General features: G+C 34.5%; 1 protein-coding gene across 4 annotated transcripts in view; it reads right to left on the reverse strand.

Annotated features, from left to right (window-relative positions):
- Positions 1 to 546: 546 nt before the first annotated feature.
- Iqub (IQ motif and ubiquitin domain containing) overlaps positions 547 to 19,147 on the reverse strand; it is a 79,122-nt gene continuing 60,521 nt past the window's right edge. For all 4 annotated transcript variants that reach the window (XM_048786048.1, XM_048786049.1, XM_048786050.1 and 1 more), the window contains 3 exons: positions 12,528 to 12,776; positions 4,479 to 4,664; positions 547 to 966 (listed from right to left, as the gene is read on the reverse strand). In XM_048786048.1, coding sequence (XP_048642005.1) covers positions 784 to 966; positions 4,479 to 4,664; positions 12,528 to 12,776 — 618 coding nt within the window. In that variant the 3' untranslated portion in view covers positions 547 to 783. The remainder of the gene's footprint in view (positions 967 to 4,478; positions 4,665 to 12,527; positions 12,777 to 19,147) is intronic.

A 19,147-nucleotide genomic window follows, 5' to 3' on the forward strand; every position in this document is an offset into this window, starting at 1 on the left:
TTATAATAGGTCCTCTTCTGAAGTGATGGTATTTTAAATGTGCCATTTCTTTCTTGTTAAGACTGATATACAACTGTGCATATACCACTGAGCCCTGACAAACATGTGGTCCAGGTCATTCTTCTGGGCTGTTGTGTCTGACTTGATCGTATCTATTCTCGCCAAAGAGTTTCACCATTGCCCCATGGGGAGTTATTTTTCTCATAGAATAGTAGCTCTACTATTTGCCTTGTTTACAAAATTAAATGCAGGTTATTGTGTCTGTGTTTACAAATAGTTTTAGTTATTTTACTGGGATTTTAAGAAAGAAGATAAAAGTAGATATTAAAAGACAAAGATAGAATTCCTATATTGAAATACAGTCTTTCATCCTACTTATAGAGTTTCAAGAAAGAATTCTCTGACTACTCTCCTACAATTATATTTTATCTTAAATAAATTATTTGCATTAAATGTTAGGCCTTGTTTTTGTTTGGATGTTGTATTTTAACTCTAAAGCATTTACTTTTTTTTAAAATTTAGCGTGAAAAAATTTAAAACTAAAGGTTCTCTTTAAATTATTCATTTCAGTAACAAAATCACAGTTCAGTTTAAAACTAATGCCTAACAAAGAAACATTTATAGAGATGTTTTCTCTTCACACAATTTATCATACTATGAAAAACAAAATATAATTAAAATTAATAAAAAGATAAAATTCCATTTCCATATCATGCAACTACTGTATTACTCTCTTAGCAGTGGATGAAAAGGTTTGTCATCAAACAAGTATTTCTGGATCCTCTAAGAATGAGGCCCATTGACTTTTATAATTTTAGGTGATGTATCAGTATAATATTTTTTTCTGATCTCATTAAATTCTCCATGATCAAGTATATAGGAAGCCAATGCTGGAATCTGAGAAAAGTAGTTCTTAGCCAGGATATGTTTGTGTTTGATCTTGTGGATAAATACTTGTCCATATTCCTGAAAAGAAAAGAAAATTAAATTCTATTAAAAGTCACCACAGATATATGTCATCAGGTAAAAACGTTGCTGTGTCTCAGTGTCTTTGTTTAAAAGTTCATTACCCACAGAATACAGGTTTGTTGCCTGTTTTCTCTTACTTTGTGTTATCTTTCAGGGCTCACTCTATGATGTTTCAAACTAGAAGCCTTCCCCGAGTCTTCTTCTGGCCTCTCAAGTCCAAACCACTGCAAGTTACCTATCTCATATTCATTCTCTTTTCCATTTATAGGTACAGGCTTAGTTTTATATAGGGTTAGATGTTCCCAACTTTCTGGTCTTTATTCAAGCTAGGAATTGCCATGTAACAAGTAACAAATTTATATTTACACACACACACACACACACACACACACAGTTTAGCTACAGAAAAGTTTTTTGAAGAGATTTTTAAGAATGGGAAGACTCACGTATTAAGCATATTTAGTCCTTGACCATACTTGGGGTCAGATATAATGTAATTTATGCCAATTTATGACTTAAGAATCCACAAGCATGAGAATGAAAAACAAAGGTTGAAGCTGGCTGAGGGAAATCAGAAGGCCTGAGTTTCCTACCACACTGGCCCGGGACTGCCAACCTCTGACCTTGCTACATAAAGGAAACTAGACTCACATTTGACAAGTCATGATAAATGGCTCATTCTCATGTTGGGGTTAAGCCTGAAAGCATCCAAAACAATGATGAATTACATTCATTATATTTCTGCATTTTTCTCTAAGCACCTTGCATAATATTTAATACATTCAAAAGTAAATCCTGGTGGGCTAGCATTGTAGCTCAGTGGTGGAGCTCTTGCCTAGCACGTGTAAGGCATTGGGTTCGATCCTCAGTGCCACATATAAATATAATAAAGATATTGTGTCCATCTACAACTAAAAATGTTTTTTAAAGGTAAATTCTGATTAAATTAATAAACTTCATCTATTCTCTTTATTACTCTTATTCTCTTTTCAACCAATCACCTGTACATTACTTTCTGAGAGTAAGAAATTCTCCCACTAAAAATCTCTTTATATGGTCAAATCTAAGGTAAAGTCAGCCCTGGGGAAAAAGGGCCAATGGATTTGGTATTCATTTTTCTTAATTGGTTCTTTTTAGTTATACATGACAATAGAATATACAATGGCTAGTATTTTTACAGAATGTCTTATACAGAAATATCCTAGATTTTTTTAAAGTTTCGTCTTTACAGAAAAATTTAGTAGATAAATACTTGTCCTTGGCACTAATCTAATTTTGTTCCAACGTTTGTCCGTATTTCATCCAAGGAAAACTAAAACATTTCTGTGTTGCTAGGTTAATGTATACATGTATAAAATCTTGTAGATTCCAAAGTATCCTTACAAATCTAAAAATTAAAAAAGATGAGCCAAGTATATTAGGGTATATGCATTCAAGGAAATATTAAGTTACTTTTTAAAAATAATATAATATGGAAAGTAATCCACTATCTATTGTTAAGCCAACCCAAAAAATCAAGTTACACAGCATTTTTTACATGAAATAAATGAAACTATATGTACATACTTTAAGTTAAAAGTATGTGTAAATATATGTGTATACATACATATATGTAGGCATATATATGTGCACACAAATATACTTGCACATAGACACTTTGAGAAAGATTTCATTAAATTGTATATAAGAAATATAAGTTTTCTATGGAATGTGCATATAGGGATGGGTGGATATCAGGAGATTTTTATTCTTTATATTATTTTAACCTGTTCATATACTTAAACCAATAATGCATTGCTCTTCTTACAATTAAAAATAAAATGCACCAAAAAAATTTAAAATACTGTCATTTTATATACGTAGTTACTACCCAAGTTGATTCATGCACAACACTAAACTGAGAGCTTTAAACAGTAGGCTATTCAGTTCTTTCCTGTGATGAGATAACATTATCTCCTTTTTATAGATGAGAAAACTGGGTCATCAAGACATTAGCAACCTTCCCCAAACCTAACTCATAAAGGAGAATGCCAGAATTCAAAGACAGGGCTGCTTTCGTTCTTTTTACAGATTCCACATTTTTAGATAATCTAAAAATTCATGAAGCAAAGAGGGCAGGTTGTTAGTGAAAAAGCTAGGGAAGAACTGGGTCAGGACTGCTGATTTTTAGTCCACAATTGTTCCTACTCTGGCCAATGTGCACACTTTGAGAGATCCATCTGCCTTCCTTAGATTCACAGAACAGAAGTCTTTCTCCATGCCTTTCCTATAACTTGTGAGATTGCAGGGAGTCAAGATTATTTTAAATTTTAAGTTTTTGACTTCCTGAGAAAGCATTTATCTCTGTGCACCAAGGAAATTCTGGAAATTCTTTAACTTGTTATAAAACATACAATATTCTTTAACTAGACCAAATATTACTACTTAAAAGATTATATCAGCCCAAACCATAAAAAAGGCAAACATTTTTAAATTTGGCTGAAAACCTTCACTTCGCTTCCAGAAATTCAGAAAGATTGGCACCCTGAAATTAAAAATGCTTGTGAATAGGACATTTAATTTGATACTGCAATAATTTCATTAAATACACAAAGGGAGTTGTGTGGATTAATTGAAGAAGCACTGGAATATCAGCGCTGGGAATGAACTTCAATCTTATTTTGGGTCCTAGATTGGAGTGCTTTCTCCAATCCAAGTTAGAAGCAAAAAAAAAAAGCCCCATTAGTACTAAAGTACAAAATTATGAACAAAATACATTTGTCAATTGAGTGTACTTTTAGGCAACCTTGTGATAATTATTAATCAACCAAAGGACAGATGCTGAGTTTCATAATACCTTTGTGGTAGTAATATTTACTTAGTTTTTCAATTAGTACTTATTAAAACTCCTAGCCAGTGACAGGCACAATTATGGGTATTAGAGTATAGATGCAAATAAATGAAACAAAATCTTTACCCTCATGGAAATAATTGTGGAATTAATGGGCTTGAACTTGCTGTTAGAAGGTAGTGGCATGATGTTTAGGTATTTTTTCATTCAAATCACTTATCTTTACCTGTTATATGTTATAGCTTCCCTTTGTAATCTAAAAAAATATATTTTTACTGGTACATAATAATTACACAAAATAGTGGAATTCTTTTCTACATATTTGTACATGCACACAATTAAATATAATCTAGTTATTTTAACCTCTGCCTTCCATATCATCCACATGTTTTGTTACTGTTAATCTATAAATTCTGGTTTTTTTTTTTAATATTTAATTTTTAGTTTTCGGCGGACACAACATCTTTGTTTGTATGTGGTGCTGAGGATTGACCCCGGGCCGCACGCACGCCAGGCAAGCGCGCTACCACTTGAGCCACATCCCCAGCCCCTAGATTCTGTTTCTTAATCCAATGGGGAAGTATTTAAATCAATCATGGAATGCATATAAAGGCAATGAAGTTACCCATGATAATTCCAATGAGTAAATTAACTTCCCAAACAAAGCACAAATTCTTACCTCTTCAATACTTGTTAGCTTAAGATGAGCAACTGCTTCATCTTTGGTGAGAAGAATGCAGTTCCAGGGAGACCACTCCAGGTTTTTATCCCATCTGACCAGGACCAGATCATTGATATCGTCCCAGGCGCTGAGAACCGACTGTGAGGCCCAGATGTTTTCCATCAAGTACTGAATATCCTGTAGCTGCAGGTCAAAATAAGTTTGAAAGGCAATTTTGTTTTCTTCTAAATAAAGAATTTTGAAGATCTAATTAAATTATGTTCAGTTTATTTTTTAATGCAAATATCATTCATAAGGTGTCAGAGGAATACAGCTCCTTATATTTTGCCTAAACTATATTACTAGTCTTAATTCATGACCCTAACCTAGAGTAAGCTGTATATTTCTTCCAGTATGCTAATTTTGCCTTAATATAATCACTGTAATGCCTTAATATTGCCTTAGTAAGCATATGATGTTCAATTCTTTCAAAAACTTGTTAGAAACTATCATCCTCAGGGCCATGGTAGGACTCTTGTAAGAATTTTTACTGCCATTTTACAAATAAGAAAGCTGATATTTAATAAAGATGAAATAATTTCTTAGTGTTAGTTTAAAATATTTTGTTGTTTTACTGAGAAAAAAGGGAAAGGTGGTGAAACAAAATAGTGTTTAAAAGTTTTTTTAAAATTTTAAATCATATTAGCTAAAATTCTTGGAATAACTTTTTATCATGAGGCTGCATCTAATTGTCAGGGAGATACAAGCTTTACAAAGTACAAGCACTGCAAAAAGAACCATTATTTTTAAATTTATGTGGAAAAGCAGGAATCTTTTCTGTAAGATCAGCGATAAAACCTAAACAAATTTATCAAAGTTAAAAAAAAAAAGATTTTTTTCACCATAAACATCTACAGTATTTCTTAAATGGATCATTCAATATATTAAGCTCAACTAATACAATCTCGCTTTTACTTAATTTTTAAAAAGACAATATTATCACAGCTGCTATGAAAAAGAAATCTATGGGGCTTTAAAATTAACACTTTGTACAGTTTTACTTATATTCAAAATTTGTGCCTTGCTCATATTTTTGTTTTTATTTTCCTCAATTGTATTAATAATTTCAAAATTGAACCCAAAAGAATGAAGTATTTACTTGTATGTAAATGTGAACTGTGCACATGATCAATGTGATTGGCAACTTCTAAGAACTGCCTTATATGCAACACTACGGCTGGGGCTATAACTCAGTGCTAGCGCACTTGCCTGGCAAATATGAGGCACTGGGTTCGATTCTCAGCACCACATATAAATAAATAATAAATAAATAAATAAAGGTCTATCAACAACTTAAATATTTAAAATAAAAAAAAGAGCAACACTATTGTTTACTATATTAGATGGTCTCTGCATGGATTACAGATGAACTACGTGACCACTAACACACTCAGTTTCTTCTCTAAATAGAACCTGGACTTTCTACATATCTTAGCTTTCATCTTTATACATTACTTGGCATTGTGTCCAAATTCAGTCTATGCTGATCTTTACCAATGCCCCTGACTTTCCTATTTACTTGATCAGAAAGTTCAAGCAGTCATATGCCTGCTAATAATATTACTGAACTAAATACTAATCAAAATTATTTCCCTTGCAAGAGGGAAAAGAGCAATTGGGCACCCATATTTGTGTAGTAATCCTGGACATTAGAAAAGTAAGGTAAGAGGACCCAAACCCTACAGATGTACAGTATTCAAATTAAATTACAACTCATGGACACTATTCTGAACAGAAAGGCAATAATCTCTTAGGATGTTTTCTGAGATGTCCACTTTTGTGATATTAATTTTACATCAACTTGATGGGACCTCAAGATTTCTAGATATTTGGTTGATCAGCATTCTGAGTGCTTCTATAAGGGATTTGATTAACATTTAAATCAGTAGACTGAGTAAAGCAGATTGCCCTCTGTAATATGGATGGGTCTCATCAAGTCAGCTGAAGTCCTGAAGAAAACGAAAGGTTGACCCTCCCCCCAAGTAAGAACTCTCCCACCTGACAGCCTGTGAACTAGACTCCAGCTCTTCCTAGTTATGCAGCCTGCTGTTCTTCAGATTTGATCTAGGACACTGGCTTGCATATTGTGGCGTGGCCAGCCTCCATAGTCATGTGAACCAATTCCTTATAATAAATCTATCTAATATATAATATGAAATGTTGAGATGGCACTTACAGGTGAGTTATAGTAAAGCCCTAATCTAAGATTTCCAAAATAGTAACATCAACAATTCTTTAAGAAAAGCACATAAAAATTTAAGCCCTGAAGTAAACATCATCTTTATTTTTTAAAAATGTTAACTCTGTTGGAATACACACACACACACACACACACACACACATTGGAATATGGATATCATATATATAGCATTTATGTATATATAGAGTGTGTATGTGTATATATACATGTGTGTATACACACACACACACACACACTCATTTTTCAATTTGTTTTTCAAACTCTGGATTGCTACCTCTGGGTGACACGAAATTCTCTAAACAGAAATCAGAATAAGCAGATTTGAATTAAATAGAAAATATCAGAGGACATCCACAGTGGTAAAGTAAACACTATTTCAGAAAACTGTTATTTCTGAGGCAGTACAGTATACATTTAAATGGAGGGACTCTGGGAACCAGTCTGCCTAGGTTTCTGTTCTCGTGCTGGTACTTACTAGTATAAAATTGGGGCAAGTCAGCTAAACTCTCAGTGCTTCAGTTTCTTCATCTGCAGAATGGAAATAATTCCTATTTTGATAGTATTATTTGTGTTGAGTGAATGAATATATAAAGTGTACAGAGTATGTAAGCACTATTTGAATGATGGTTATTATTACTGTTATTATTATCATGGGTGTCTGTACTAGGTTGTGACAGATTGAGCAAGTGCTTGAAAGTTAATGATTTAGCAGTTTTGAACAAAGCACACTACATTTGGAAGATATTTTTTAACTTTAACTTTGCATAGAATATATTGCCTCATTTCCTATTTGGCATTAAATATAATTTAGTTAATTTTAATTAAAGATTTTATAGAAAATTTTACTTGACAGTTTATAAAACAAATATCCTATTGAGATCACCAGTGCTTTTTATGACTCACTTTTATTAATATATTGCTAATGTTGGGTGCTATAGTTTAGATCTGAAATGTCTCCAAAAGGCCCATGTGTTAAAAGATTTGGACCCAACTTAACACTCTTGGGAGGTGCTAGAAACTTTAGAAGGTGGACCCCATTGGGAGGTATTAGGTCACTGGGATTATGTCCGCAAAGGGAATTGTGAGTCCTCAGTCTCTTCTTAAAATCTCTCCCCTCTCTCTGCTTCTTAGACACTATGAAGTGAGTAATTTCCTCTCATGTGCTCTTGCTATGATGTGCTGCTTTGCCATAGGCCCAAAACCAACAGCACAAACTAACTATGGATTGAAACCTCTAAAGCATTCAATCCAAATAAACCTTTCCTTTTTATAAGCTGACTGTCTCAAGTATCTTGTTACAGTAATGAAAAACTGACTAATACATTGGGCAAAGTCATTTCATCAATAAATCCTTCTCTTTTTTCATTTTACATATCAAATTCAAATAGTGTCAGGAATTTGATTTTGTAGAACTGAAGACTCCTGTGACCTAGACAACACAATGAAAATCATGGGAAAGCCAAAGAGACCGCAGTAGTGGTTAAGTTAGGAATTCAGGTCAAAGTCTCTGATTTCACAGGCCTACTCTATTGCAAAGCTGAGAGTTATTCTTATGAGGCAAACTACCAATGGGGTCAATGATCCAATGCAATGATTTATCCAAAAGAAACTTTTTATTTAGGAAGATAAGTATCCACTCAAAGCTCTTCCCTAAGGTTTGTTTTTGTTGTTTGTTTGTTTGTTCATTTGCTTGTTTGTTCATTTATTTTATTGCCTATAAGGCTTAGCTTTCACTTTCATATTATTACCATCATAATCACTTTCAGTATATACTAATAACTGCCATCATCTGCCAATACCAGTATGTTTATAAGCAACATCAATTTCTGGAAAAGTGAATCATTCATTCATTCAACAATTATTAAGTGATATACAGTCTTGGCAATGTATCAGGTTACAGAGATATATCATAAGAAGGAGAAAAAAAAGGAACAACCCTGCCCTCTCAGGATTGATTTACAGTTTAGTCATTAAATGATCTCTCTCTCCCTCTCTCACACACATACATGACTGTAACAATGACATACATACAAAGAAAAGTATACATCTTTAATCATAACTATACATTTCAAATTTTCAAAGAATTATTTTATGTGAGGGCTAGCTCTGTCTCTTCATAGTTATTTCTGTCATTTTATCTGCTCACACAATCTTTAAAAAAGTCCTCCTCCCCCAGTAACTCTCTTTCATTAGATCATTCAAAAAAATTAACTATAGCTGAAAAAAATTTGTTTTATCTATTCTATTTTTTAAAATTTGTTATTTCTAGATATACATGACAGTAGAGTGTGATTTGACATATTAGACATACATAGAATAAGTATAACTTGTTCCAATTAGGATGCCATTATTGTGGTTGTGTATGATGTGGCATTACATTGGTCACATATTCATATACAAAGATAGGAAAGATATGTCGGATTCATTCTACTGTCTTTTTCTATTCCTAGCCCCTCTTCCCTCTCTTCATTCACCTTTGTCTAGTCCAATGAACTTCTAATCTTTCCTTCCCTTGCTGTGGGTTAGCATCCACATACCAGAGAGAACATTCTGCCTTTGGTTTGGGGGGATTGGCTTATTTCATTTAGCATGATATTCTCTATCTCCATCCATTTACCAGCAAATGCCACAATTCCATTTTTCTTTATGGCTGAAAATATTCAATTGTGTACATATACCACATTTTCTTTATCCATTCATCTGTTGAAGGGCATCTGGGTTGGTTCCATAGCTTGGCTATTGTGCATTGAGTGGCTAAAAACATTCAACTGGTTGTGTCACTGTAGTTTGCTGATTTTAAGTCCTTTGAGTATAAACTGAGGAGTGGGATAACTGGGTCAAAGGTATTCCATTCCAAGTTTTCTAAGGAATCTCCATATTGCTTTCCAGAGTGTGGCACCAGTTTGCATTCCCATCAGCAATGTATTAAGTGAAACTTTGTCCCCACATCCTACTAACATTTATTGTTATTTGTATTCTTGGTAATTGCCATTCTAACTGGGGTGAGATGGAATCTCTTTACTTATTTATTAACTGTTTTCTCATCTTTTCCTTTCCACCTCTGTAGAACATCAGCTCTGGACATATCATTATGTCTTAAAAAGCTACCTGTGTACACAGCAGGAATTAATAATTCTGTTAAGTGGATAAATTAACAAAAGTCTATCCTTATAGAAAACAAAGTATAGTACAAAGTCAAAAATAAAAATTTTAAATGTTTATGAAAAGATTTTAATTACATATAATTATTACAGAAGTCATTTTACACTCATACATTCCTTTGTGTCCTTGGAAGTTAGTTACTTTGCTGTTTAAAATTTAATAAAAATTTTTAAAAATCTAGCAAGAAACTTTTGGATTTTCACGAAAAAATTCTTTTCATGAATCATCTCTCCTCCCTTTCTAGTTAAGGATCACTGTCATATCAACAGAATTAACCTATTTTGACCTGGCATGATATTCCCATATGAATCGAAAATGAAAATAGGAAAGTAAGATTTTTGGAAAGTCCATGTCTACAATGAAAACAGCATTTTTTTTCTTTTTACAATTTTAATTTTCAAGATGTATTTGTTTTAAAACCTCTCTAACACTGACAGTTTTATGAACTAGTCAAGATCTTTGGCTTCAGAAATACCCTGCTTATTTATTTTCCATCAACAATATCCTTTTCTCAATTGATTCACATAATGTCCACACCTTTTAATGTGAGTAACAGCCCCAAAAGTGTGTTTCTGCCCCTGTGTAAGCTGCCCCCACCCCAGGACTTCCACAGAAGTGCTTTCCAGGTCTCCACTGCCCTACCCATCAAACACCACAGTGGTGTGCCTAGCTCCCAGTAGTCTTGCAACCTACTACCAGAATGGGGGGCTCTTTCAATTCTGCCCCAGTCCCCAGCAATGCCTGAAAAGAAGCTACACAAGCCCACTTTTCCGGAACAGCCTCTATTATAGTGTCTGTCAAGGGCTTCTGCATATTGCATAAATGATAATTTTTCCCCCTTTGGAACAAAATAGAATAAACTGGGAGACCACAAACACCCATCCCAAGTGCTAACGTATACAATAGCACAATAGAAGAGTGCCTAAAGAGTCTCATAAGGAATATTTATGTGCCTTTTGCTATCTTAATGTTTCTATTAATGAATATTTTAAAAATTAAAGTTGCTTTAAATACAGGAATATTTGTAATTGGATATTATAATTGCCCATAGTTTCTGCTCCAGGGAAGGCAGAGAAAAGCATAAGAGCTGGCCTCACAGCTCCCTTCTCCTCTTAATTGCCCATTCCTTACTCTTGGAAAAGTCCAAAGTTATTATATGTTTTAAAACTGAAGAGATATCTTCTCATTTTGGGGTAGACTAAACAGTGAAAATAATACCCAATTATTACTTAGTATCATCTAGAATGCATTTCAAAAGGAACTGTGAAGAGAATCTTGACAGATCCATTGAAATGCATTGCTTAAAGTGTTGTTTTTTAGAGCCAAGAAAGGCCTAGCAAAAGGACACCACCTCTGAGCGAAGCAAGGGCTTCACACCATTTTTGAAAAATGAGGCTTCTTAACCTATGCCTGTCTCAAGTAGGAACAAGTAGGAACAGGACAAGTAGGAACAGGACTCTGATTGGAACAACTGCCTCACACAGGACTCACCTTGACAGCACTATAAACCACCTGTGTTTGCCACACCTCTATTTCCTGGGACTTCTGAGAGAGCCAGAGGGATCTTCTATTGTTTCCTAATTATTTCACTCTACTACACCAGGTTCCCACTTACCTAGTCACACCCCACCTTCCTTCCTCTTGTGCTCTTTCACTGTCCCTTCTAGAGATATCTTTCATTGGCCAGAATCAGAATACGTTACAGATATTTCCTCCCTTAAATTCAAGAGAGGAGATGATCCTCGTCCTAACAGAGGGAAATCTACAAGCTGTGTTGGACATCATAATCATTTTTTTTCCACTCATTCATCTTATTTAAACAATTCACTGCCTTATCCTCTACTAATTCTTTTAATCATTGCAATAGCTCTAGGAGTAGGTACTATGAATATCCCCATTTTGCAGGCAAGTAGGTTGAGGAGCATACAAGTTAAGTAGCATGTCAAGACACAGCTGTTGAAGCAGAGTTCAAATTTGTTTTGCTGCCTCCAACATCCGGCCCTGTGTCTTTCATATCTCTCTATCTCCATATCTCTCTCTCTCTCTCTCTCTCTCTCTCTCTCTCTCTCCTGCATTTCCCCCAACAGCACTAAGTGTATTATATTTCCCTCATCTAAAAATCAGATGCCCATAATGCCTGCCATCTCTGCTGCCACAGCACAGTGCCACCTCTGGCCCTGGGTCTTCCTGAACAATGCTCTTGAGCCTGTGACACTTTGTTTGTCATGGTCACCAGACTAATTCCCACTCATTCTTCTGTCTCATCCTGTAGGTCATATCTTCAAGGAAGCCTTTTCTGGCCCACAAATCAGCTTAAGTTCCCTTTCTAAATCCTGCATGGTCTCCACACTTCTCCTCATCACACTGTCATCTGCTGTTACAAGGACTTGTCCTACTTTTTAATGTCTATCTTTTCTAGGATGGAGGGTCTGGTCACTAGTGCATCTCCAGGGCAAAGCACAGTATTTACATACCAAGAACATGTCTATGCCTACAACTCAGGGCTGGAATCACTGTCCACATTAGGAAAACAGGGGGGTGGTATTTCACACCCAAGCACACGTTCAACTGCAACCACTTCCTGTCAAGACATCATCCTTGACGGACGCATTTCAGCCAGGTATGGCACCCCATATGGACCATACCTGCATCAAGAAAGCAATTTGAGAGTCATCTTCATAATCTGCCTCTGAAGAGTACAGCCGCTGAAGTAAACACTTGTACTTCAAAAATGCTTCTCGTTGTTTAGCCTCATTCTGGAGGTTAGTGCAGTGGCGACATCTGTATATGTGCTTCGAAGTGGATGAGATGGCAAATTCCGTAGAAGGCAAATAGAGCTGGCAATTGCGGCAAAAGTAAATCTTCTTGTAAAATTTCAGTGGGTCTTGAGGGACCTAAAGAGCAGGAAAAGAAAAAGAAAAGGAAAGGTGCGAAAATCAGGCCAAACACTCATCAGAAGCACTGCGCACTAATGTTTAGAGTGAGTTACAAATTGGCTAATTTAAAAAGTCATTTCTCCTGAACTTGCTATCTATACAAAATTTAAATTCCATAATCTATACAAAATTTATTTACCCTGCCAAAATATGAATGATACCCTGTATCATTCATTAACCCCTAGAAACATGTGGCAAATCACTAGAAAATTAATTGACAGGGAAAAAAAAATAGTGGGCAGAGTCTTTCAGCACTTATTTGAAAAGAGTTTATATTTTTATTCTATTTTACTTAATTATTTCTATAGGCAAAATAGCCAGTCTCGCATATAAATGAAAGCCCACTATGCCAATTATTCTTCTCATTTCATGAATTTAAAAAATGAATTCGAATTAGTTAATGATTAATTTTCAATATTTGAAACTCCATATCTAAAGCTGTGGGCAGGAAGTAATTCCATCTTAGAAGATTCAACCCAATTGTTCTTTATGGGCCAAAGTACCATGAAGGAAGGAAGGAAGAGGGAGGAAGAAAGGGAAGTAGAACACTTTCAACCCAGACTGAACGAAGACTTACTTATGTAAGCCAGTCTTTCCTAATCTATGGTACATCCATATTTTTGGCCTCGGTGAGAAGAAAGATTAAGCAGCAACATAACTGGCATTTGATATATGAAACTTTCAAAAATATATATTTGTTGTTTTGTGTTGTCAGTGCTGGGGATAGAACCCAGTGCCTCACACATGCTAGGCAAGTACTCTACCACTGAGTTACATCACCAGCCCTCAAAAATATGTTAATAAAGAAGGAAATAGGCATCAATGTTCACTTGTGTCTTTTTTCTCTTACTCAAGGTAAATTTATAGTATTGACCACATAATCCATTCTTATGATTTACTTTGTTCTGATCATCTGTTTCTGTACCTTCCCTTCTAGTCTGCTTTACTTTTCCCAAATGTTCCATCTTCCTGAAGAGTAATATTCTTTGAGAATGTCATTGTCCGCTGCCTAATAATTTTTTGGAGATAACAATATGTACATTAAAAAGATAGTTAATTGTTCTGGAGGAAAGAAGAGTGATCTCGACATATAATCAAATAACTCAGACAATATTTCTGGGTTCTTATTCTGAGATCTATTTACTTAATATTATTTTCCTTCCTCTTAGGAATTAAACTAGACATTATATTAGTCAGCTCATGAAAGCCAGTTAGGAATGATAGACCATTGTGAAACCATGAGAAAATTTTCTCTACCATCCTGAAACTGTATAAGACGACAACTTAACCCTATTAGGCTTATGATGGCAGAAAACTTTTAATTAAACTAAGCTACATAATTTGGGGATGGGGGCAGAGGATTAGTGGTATTTCTACAAATTCTTGTTCCACTAAGCAAACTAAAAATGTACAAGGAGCCACTCTTCTTTAAAGTCAGTAACATTTTTTTAATCCTAGCATGTAGTTTGAGATATTAAAGGATGTATCCCAAAAAAATAGAAGCAGCAAAGATTATCTGAAGATTTTCCCTAGATAGTAGAAAAAAAAATCTTAAATCCTTTGTTTTAATGAATATTTTTACAAAGGCATGAGCCAAACAGTAATTTTAAATTGGATTAAAAATTAAATGGGTTATAGGTTGAATTTACTTGATAGAAGTTATTTAGAATGATCATTTTGACTTTTTAAAATTTTTTTAATTTATTCTAATTTGTTATACATGATGGCAGAATCCAATTCATTTCATATTACACATATAGAGCACAATTTTTCAAGACACTGATTGTACACAAAGTATTTCTTTTGAAGGTATGAGAACTTCATTTTTGGCATAATTTCTAAGTTTACCTTACTTGGGGAAGAAGCTTGTCTTAATTTTGTTTGATAGAATTCTTTCTAAAATGTTTTAATTTCCTTTGTTTAAAATTAAAGCATACAGAACATAATGTAGTCAGTCAGGTATGTCATTTTTAGGATAAATTAGAATATTTTTATGAGCATATTCTATAGTATTGTGGTAACAGACCATAGAATTATTTGATTATTGCATAGTGTATCTGCTTCCCTTTTCACTCTAAAACAGTTGTCCTTTCCCTCTATTTTAACTGTTCCTACCTATGAGGCACACATATCTTTCCAAATTCTATTTTTACGCTGTTTGAGGATAAAAAACAAATCCCCAATTTTGCTATACTTTCTACTCCAGTGGATTTAAATGTTATCCAAATGATCAATCAGTACTTGCAACTCTAACTCCTTCTCAGAACTTTCCACAGGAACAGAAAACAACAAAAGAAATACTGACTTCCCAAAAACTCAGCTTCTCTTTTCCAAGACATGATCTTTGGAGAATCTCTCCTCAGATTCTATAGCATGTGGTTATAACTTTGCTTCCTGCTCTACAATTGTACCCTCAGATCCCGGTGAACCATCATTATATCTTCTGTGCTTTACATATTACCAGGCATACAGAAAATGTAAAAAAAAAAAAAGTTTGTACTTGAATAAGGTTAAATATAAATAGATAAAACTAGCATGAGTTACTCTTGTGGAATTAAATATATTGGTTTAAATTCAAGATTGAAGCAGCTATTTCAGGTGCTCAAAGATGATCTAAGATGCTCCTATGTTACTGAATTCAATCACAGCTTCAACTGCTGTTTGCATGAGCATTGAGTAAGGCAGGAAAGATTGCACTCCAGGTTATTAATGCTGATTGTCTCAAGGGATTCAAGAGTAGGAAATCAAACTGAGGAAGGATCGATGAGGAACAAAATAGTATAATATGAGGAAGAAATCTCCATTAATGCAAGAAAAATATATTTGGTAAATTCAGTATTGATCCCTTACTCAAACAACCAGAGATCAAAAGCAAGACCATTATCAAGAAATCAGGAATTGAAGAGGCACTCTTTAACTAGATAAAAGGCATCTCCAGGGTTCATTATCTGTGCCGTTCTGTCACTTATAGCCCTGTGTCCTACAAATTTCAGTGGTGTTGATCTCAGGGACTAATAAGAGTCTTGATCTCTCTCTTCAACCCAGGGAATCCTCTCTCTTTGTATTGTAGCATGGACAGTTTTTCAGGGCAGTAAAATAAGACAACTGTAAGGCTGCTTCATTTGTTTCCTGTCTCCTAAGAACCACACTCTTCCATTGCCTGGTGTCTTAAAAAACATGGATTCTCCTTTTTCCATTTTAGTCATATAACTCCAACTTACTTCATCTTGGCCAGAAGTGAAAGAAAGTGATCAATTATATTTGACAAAGGTGCCAAGACAATTCATTATAGAACTGTCTTTAAGGGGGGGGGGGCAATTCACAAAACAAAAGAAGAAAATAGCCTTAAGTAATCCTTCATACCTTATAAATAATATTTGAGAATGGATGAGAGCCCTAATTGTAAAAACTTAAAATGACAAAATTATAAAATAAAAAAGAGAAGAAAATTCCTGTGGACTTTGACATTAGGCAAAGATTTCTTAAATACTAAACCAAAAGCAAGATCCATTTTTCAAATGAATAAATTGAGCCTTATTGTAAAAACTTCTCTATTAAAGACACTACTAGAAGAATGAAGACACACAGAAAGAGATATTTTCAATTCATATTTCTGACAAAGAACTTACATACAGAATATATTTTGTAAATTCTCAAAATTTAATAATGAGAAAATAACCATAAAAAAGAAGAAAGATGGCAAAAGATACGTGCAGACATATCACCAAAAAGGTCTATGTATGGCAAAATGGATATGAAAAGATGTTCAATATTATTATCATTACTTTTATACTTATCATTAGCTATTAAGGGAATAAAAATTAAAATATATAAGACACCACTACAAAATCTGTTAGAATTCTCAAAATTAAAAACTGATATACATGTATTGATAAGGATGTGAAGTAACTGGAACTCCCACACATACAGCATTTGAGAATTCAACCTTGAACTACTAGTTTGGAAAAAAAGTTTAGCAGTCTATTATAAATGTAAATGTGCATTTACCAGGTGGCTCAACAATGCTACTCCCAGTAGCATTTAAAAATGAGAAAATGTAATCCCAACCCACTTACCTCAAAACTTTTTTTATGTATATGACAGTGGAATGCATTACAATTCTTATTACACATATAGAGCATAATTTTTCATATCTCCGGCTGTACACAAAGTATATTCACACCAATTCATGTCTTCATGCATGTACTTTGGATAATAATGATCATCACATTCCACTATCATTAATAACCCCATGCCTTTTCCCTTCCCCGCCAACCCTTCTGCCCTATCTACAGTTCATCTATTCCTCCCATGCTCCCCCTTACTATCCCACTATGAATCGGCCTCCTTATATCAAAGAAAACATTCAGCATTTGGTTTGGGGGATTGGCTAACTTCACTTAGCATTATCTTCTCTAACTCCATCCATTTACCTGCAAATGCTATGATTTTATTCTCTTTGGGGTATTACCCTCAAACTTATAATCACATGTTTATAGGTTTTTATTCATAAAAGCCCCAACTCTAAACTCAAAATTTCCTGTAGAGATAAAAGGATAAAAGTGAAGCTTATGTGTATCCAGACAATAAGATAATTGCTCAGTCATAGCAAGGGACTACTATACACTCAATAGCATGGGTGAATCTCAAAAGCAATATGCTAATCCAAAGAGTTAGTCTCAAAAGACTGCATACAATTCCATGATAGCATGATTTCACTTAGATGACATTATGGAATAGATCAAATTATGGAAATAAAGTGCAGGTCAGTCAGTGTTTGCCAAGGGTTGGGGGGTCAGGAAAGTGCTGACTACAAAGAGCAGCATAAAAGAAATTCTCTCTGGTGACAGAAATATTACCTAGACTGTACTGTTAGTTACATGACTTAACACATTTGTCAGAATTCACCAAAAAGAGTAAACTTTGCCAAAGGTAAATTTAAAACATGAATAAAATAATATGGGAAGTGCAGAATACAAAATTCCCACTAAGGTTTTTATGAATATGTATGAACTGCATTAGTCTATAGAGAAAGACTAGAAGTTAACTTGAACAAATGAACCACTGATTGAAATAATACAATGAGCAACTTTTCTCTTGGACTTCCATTATAATTTAATATGCTTTTAACAATATAATTAAGGTTCTAGAATAAATTATATTCTTCTAAAGGTTTTGTCTAAATATTGGGATTCTGTTTTGTCAAAAAGCTAAAATATTTAGTCTGCTCCTTAAATTATAACTTTAAAAATAATCATTGAAATAAAACACAATGTATAATTCTTTGGCAATCCCCTCCCCTTAATCCCAATTTACTGAAAGTGTTTTAAATGATTTTGCACAGTATGAAAGCAATAAGGCACTTATCTTGGCGTAGGACCACAAAATCCCCCAGAAACCAAAGAATGCCAGAGTTGGAGAACACAATTTAATTCAAACACAATTTACATTTGGATTTTCCTCAGAATATCTATAGGGGTCTGTTCACTAATCAGTATAGCTATGTGTTAAGTATTTTAGGGAAGTTAAATAAGGTGCAACATGCAATCTAAGAAATGAAAAGTTTAACTCTTCCATGAAGGAGAGGACACGAATGAGAGTTGAGTCTCTAAACATAAGTAGGATTTGGTTGATGAAATAAAATAGCAGAGCATTCTGGGTGGAAACAGCAGTGTGTGTAAAGCAGCGAGGTGTGAGATATTAGATGAATTCAACATAATGTAATACTCAACTGGAACATTAGTTTAGTCATTTTGAGAAAAATTCAAGGCTATAATCACAGGCATAGAAGTTAAATGAGTAAGTATAGTTTATCAACATACTAATCATTCAAAGGAAATTTCACCAATAAAAAGATCTTCCACTAGATTCCAAATAAAGAGTTAAAGCAGGATTCCACCTCTTGGGTCCCCTTCTTCCTCCGGGAGAAGTCTTTTCTGCTGTCCTTTAATAAACTTCTAATTTCTACTCTGACCTTGCCTCGGCGTGCTTCTTTGGTGTTATTCTTCAACATTGGGGAAGCAAGGACTCGTCACCGGTCAACAGCGGTAACATATTGGAGGTCCCAGACCGAGATTCTACACCGAGGTAAGTGCACGCACCCCGTGTCTCTTTGAGGTGCATCTTTCTCTCTCTTTCTTTCTGGAGGGTAAGGTGGGTACCCTACGGCTACTTAAATGCAATTAGTGCAGCCGCCACTCTTCAAGACTCGGTGAGAGGTTTCCCGGCCTAGGCAGCTCTCAATCACCTGTTCAATACAGAGCAGGCATGTTGGGTTCTGCCAAAGCCGTTTCCAACTTTTCTGTCTGGGCCTGGAGAGCAATTGGCGT

This window comes from Marmota marmota, unplaced genomic scaffold, assembly GCF_001458135.2.
Source record: "Marmota marmota marmota unplaced genomic scaffold, marMar, whole genome shotgun sequence".
Lineage (NCBI taxonomy): Eukaryota > Metazoa > Chordata > Mammalia > Rodentia > Sciuridae > Marmota > Marmota marmota.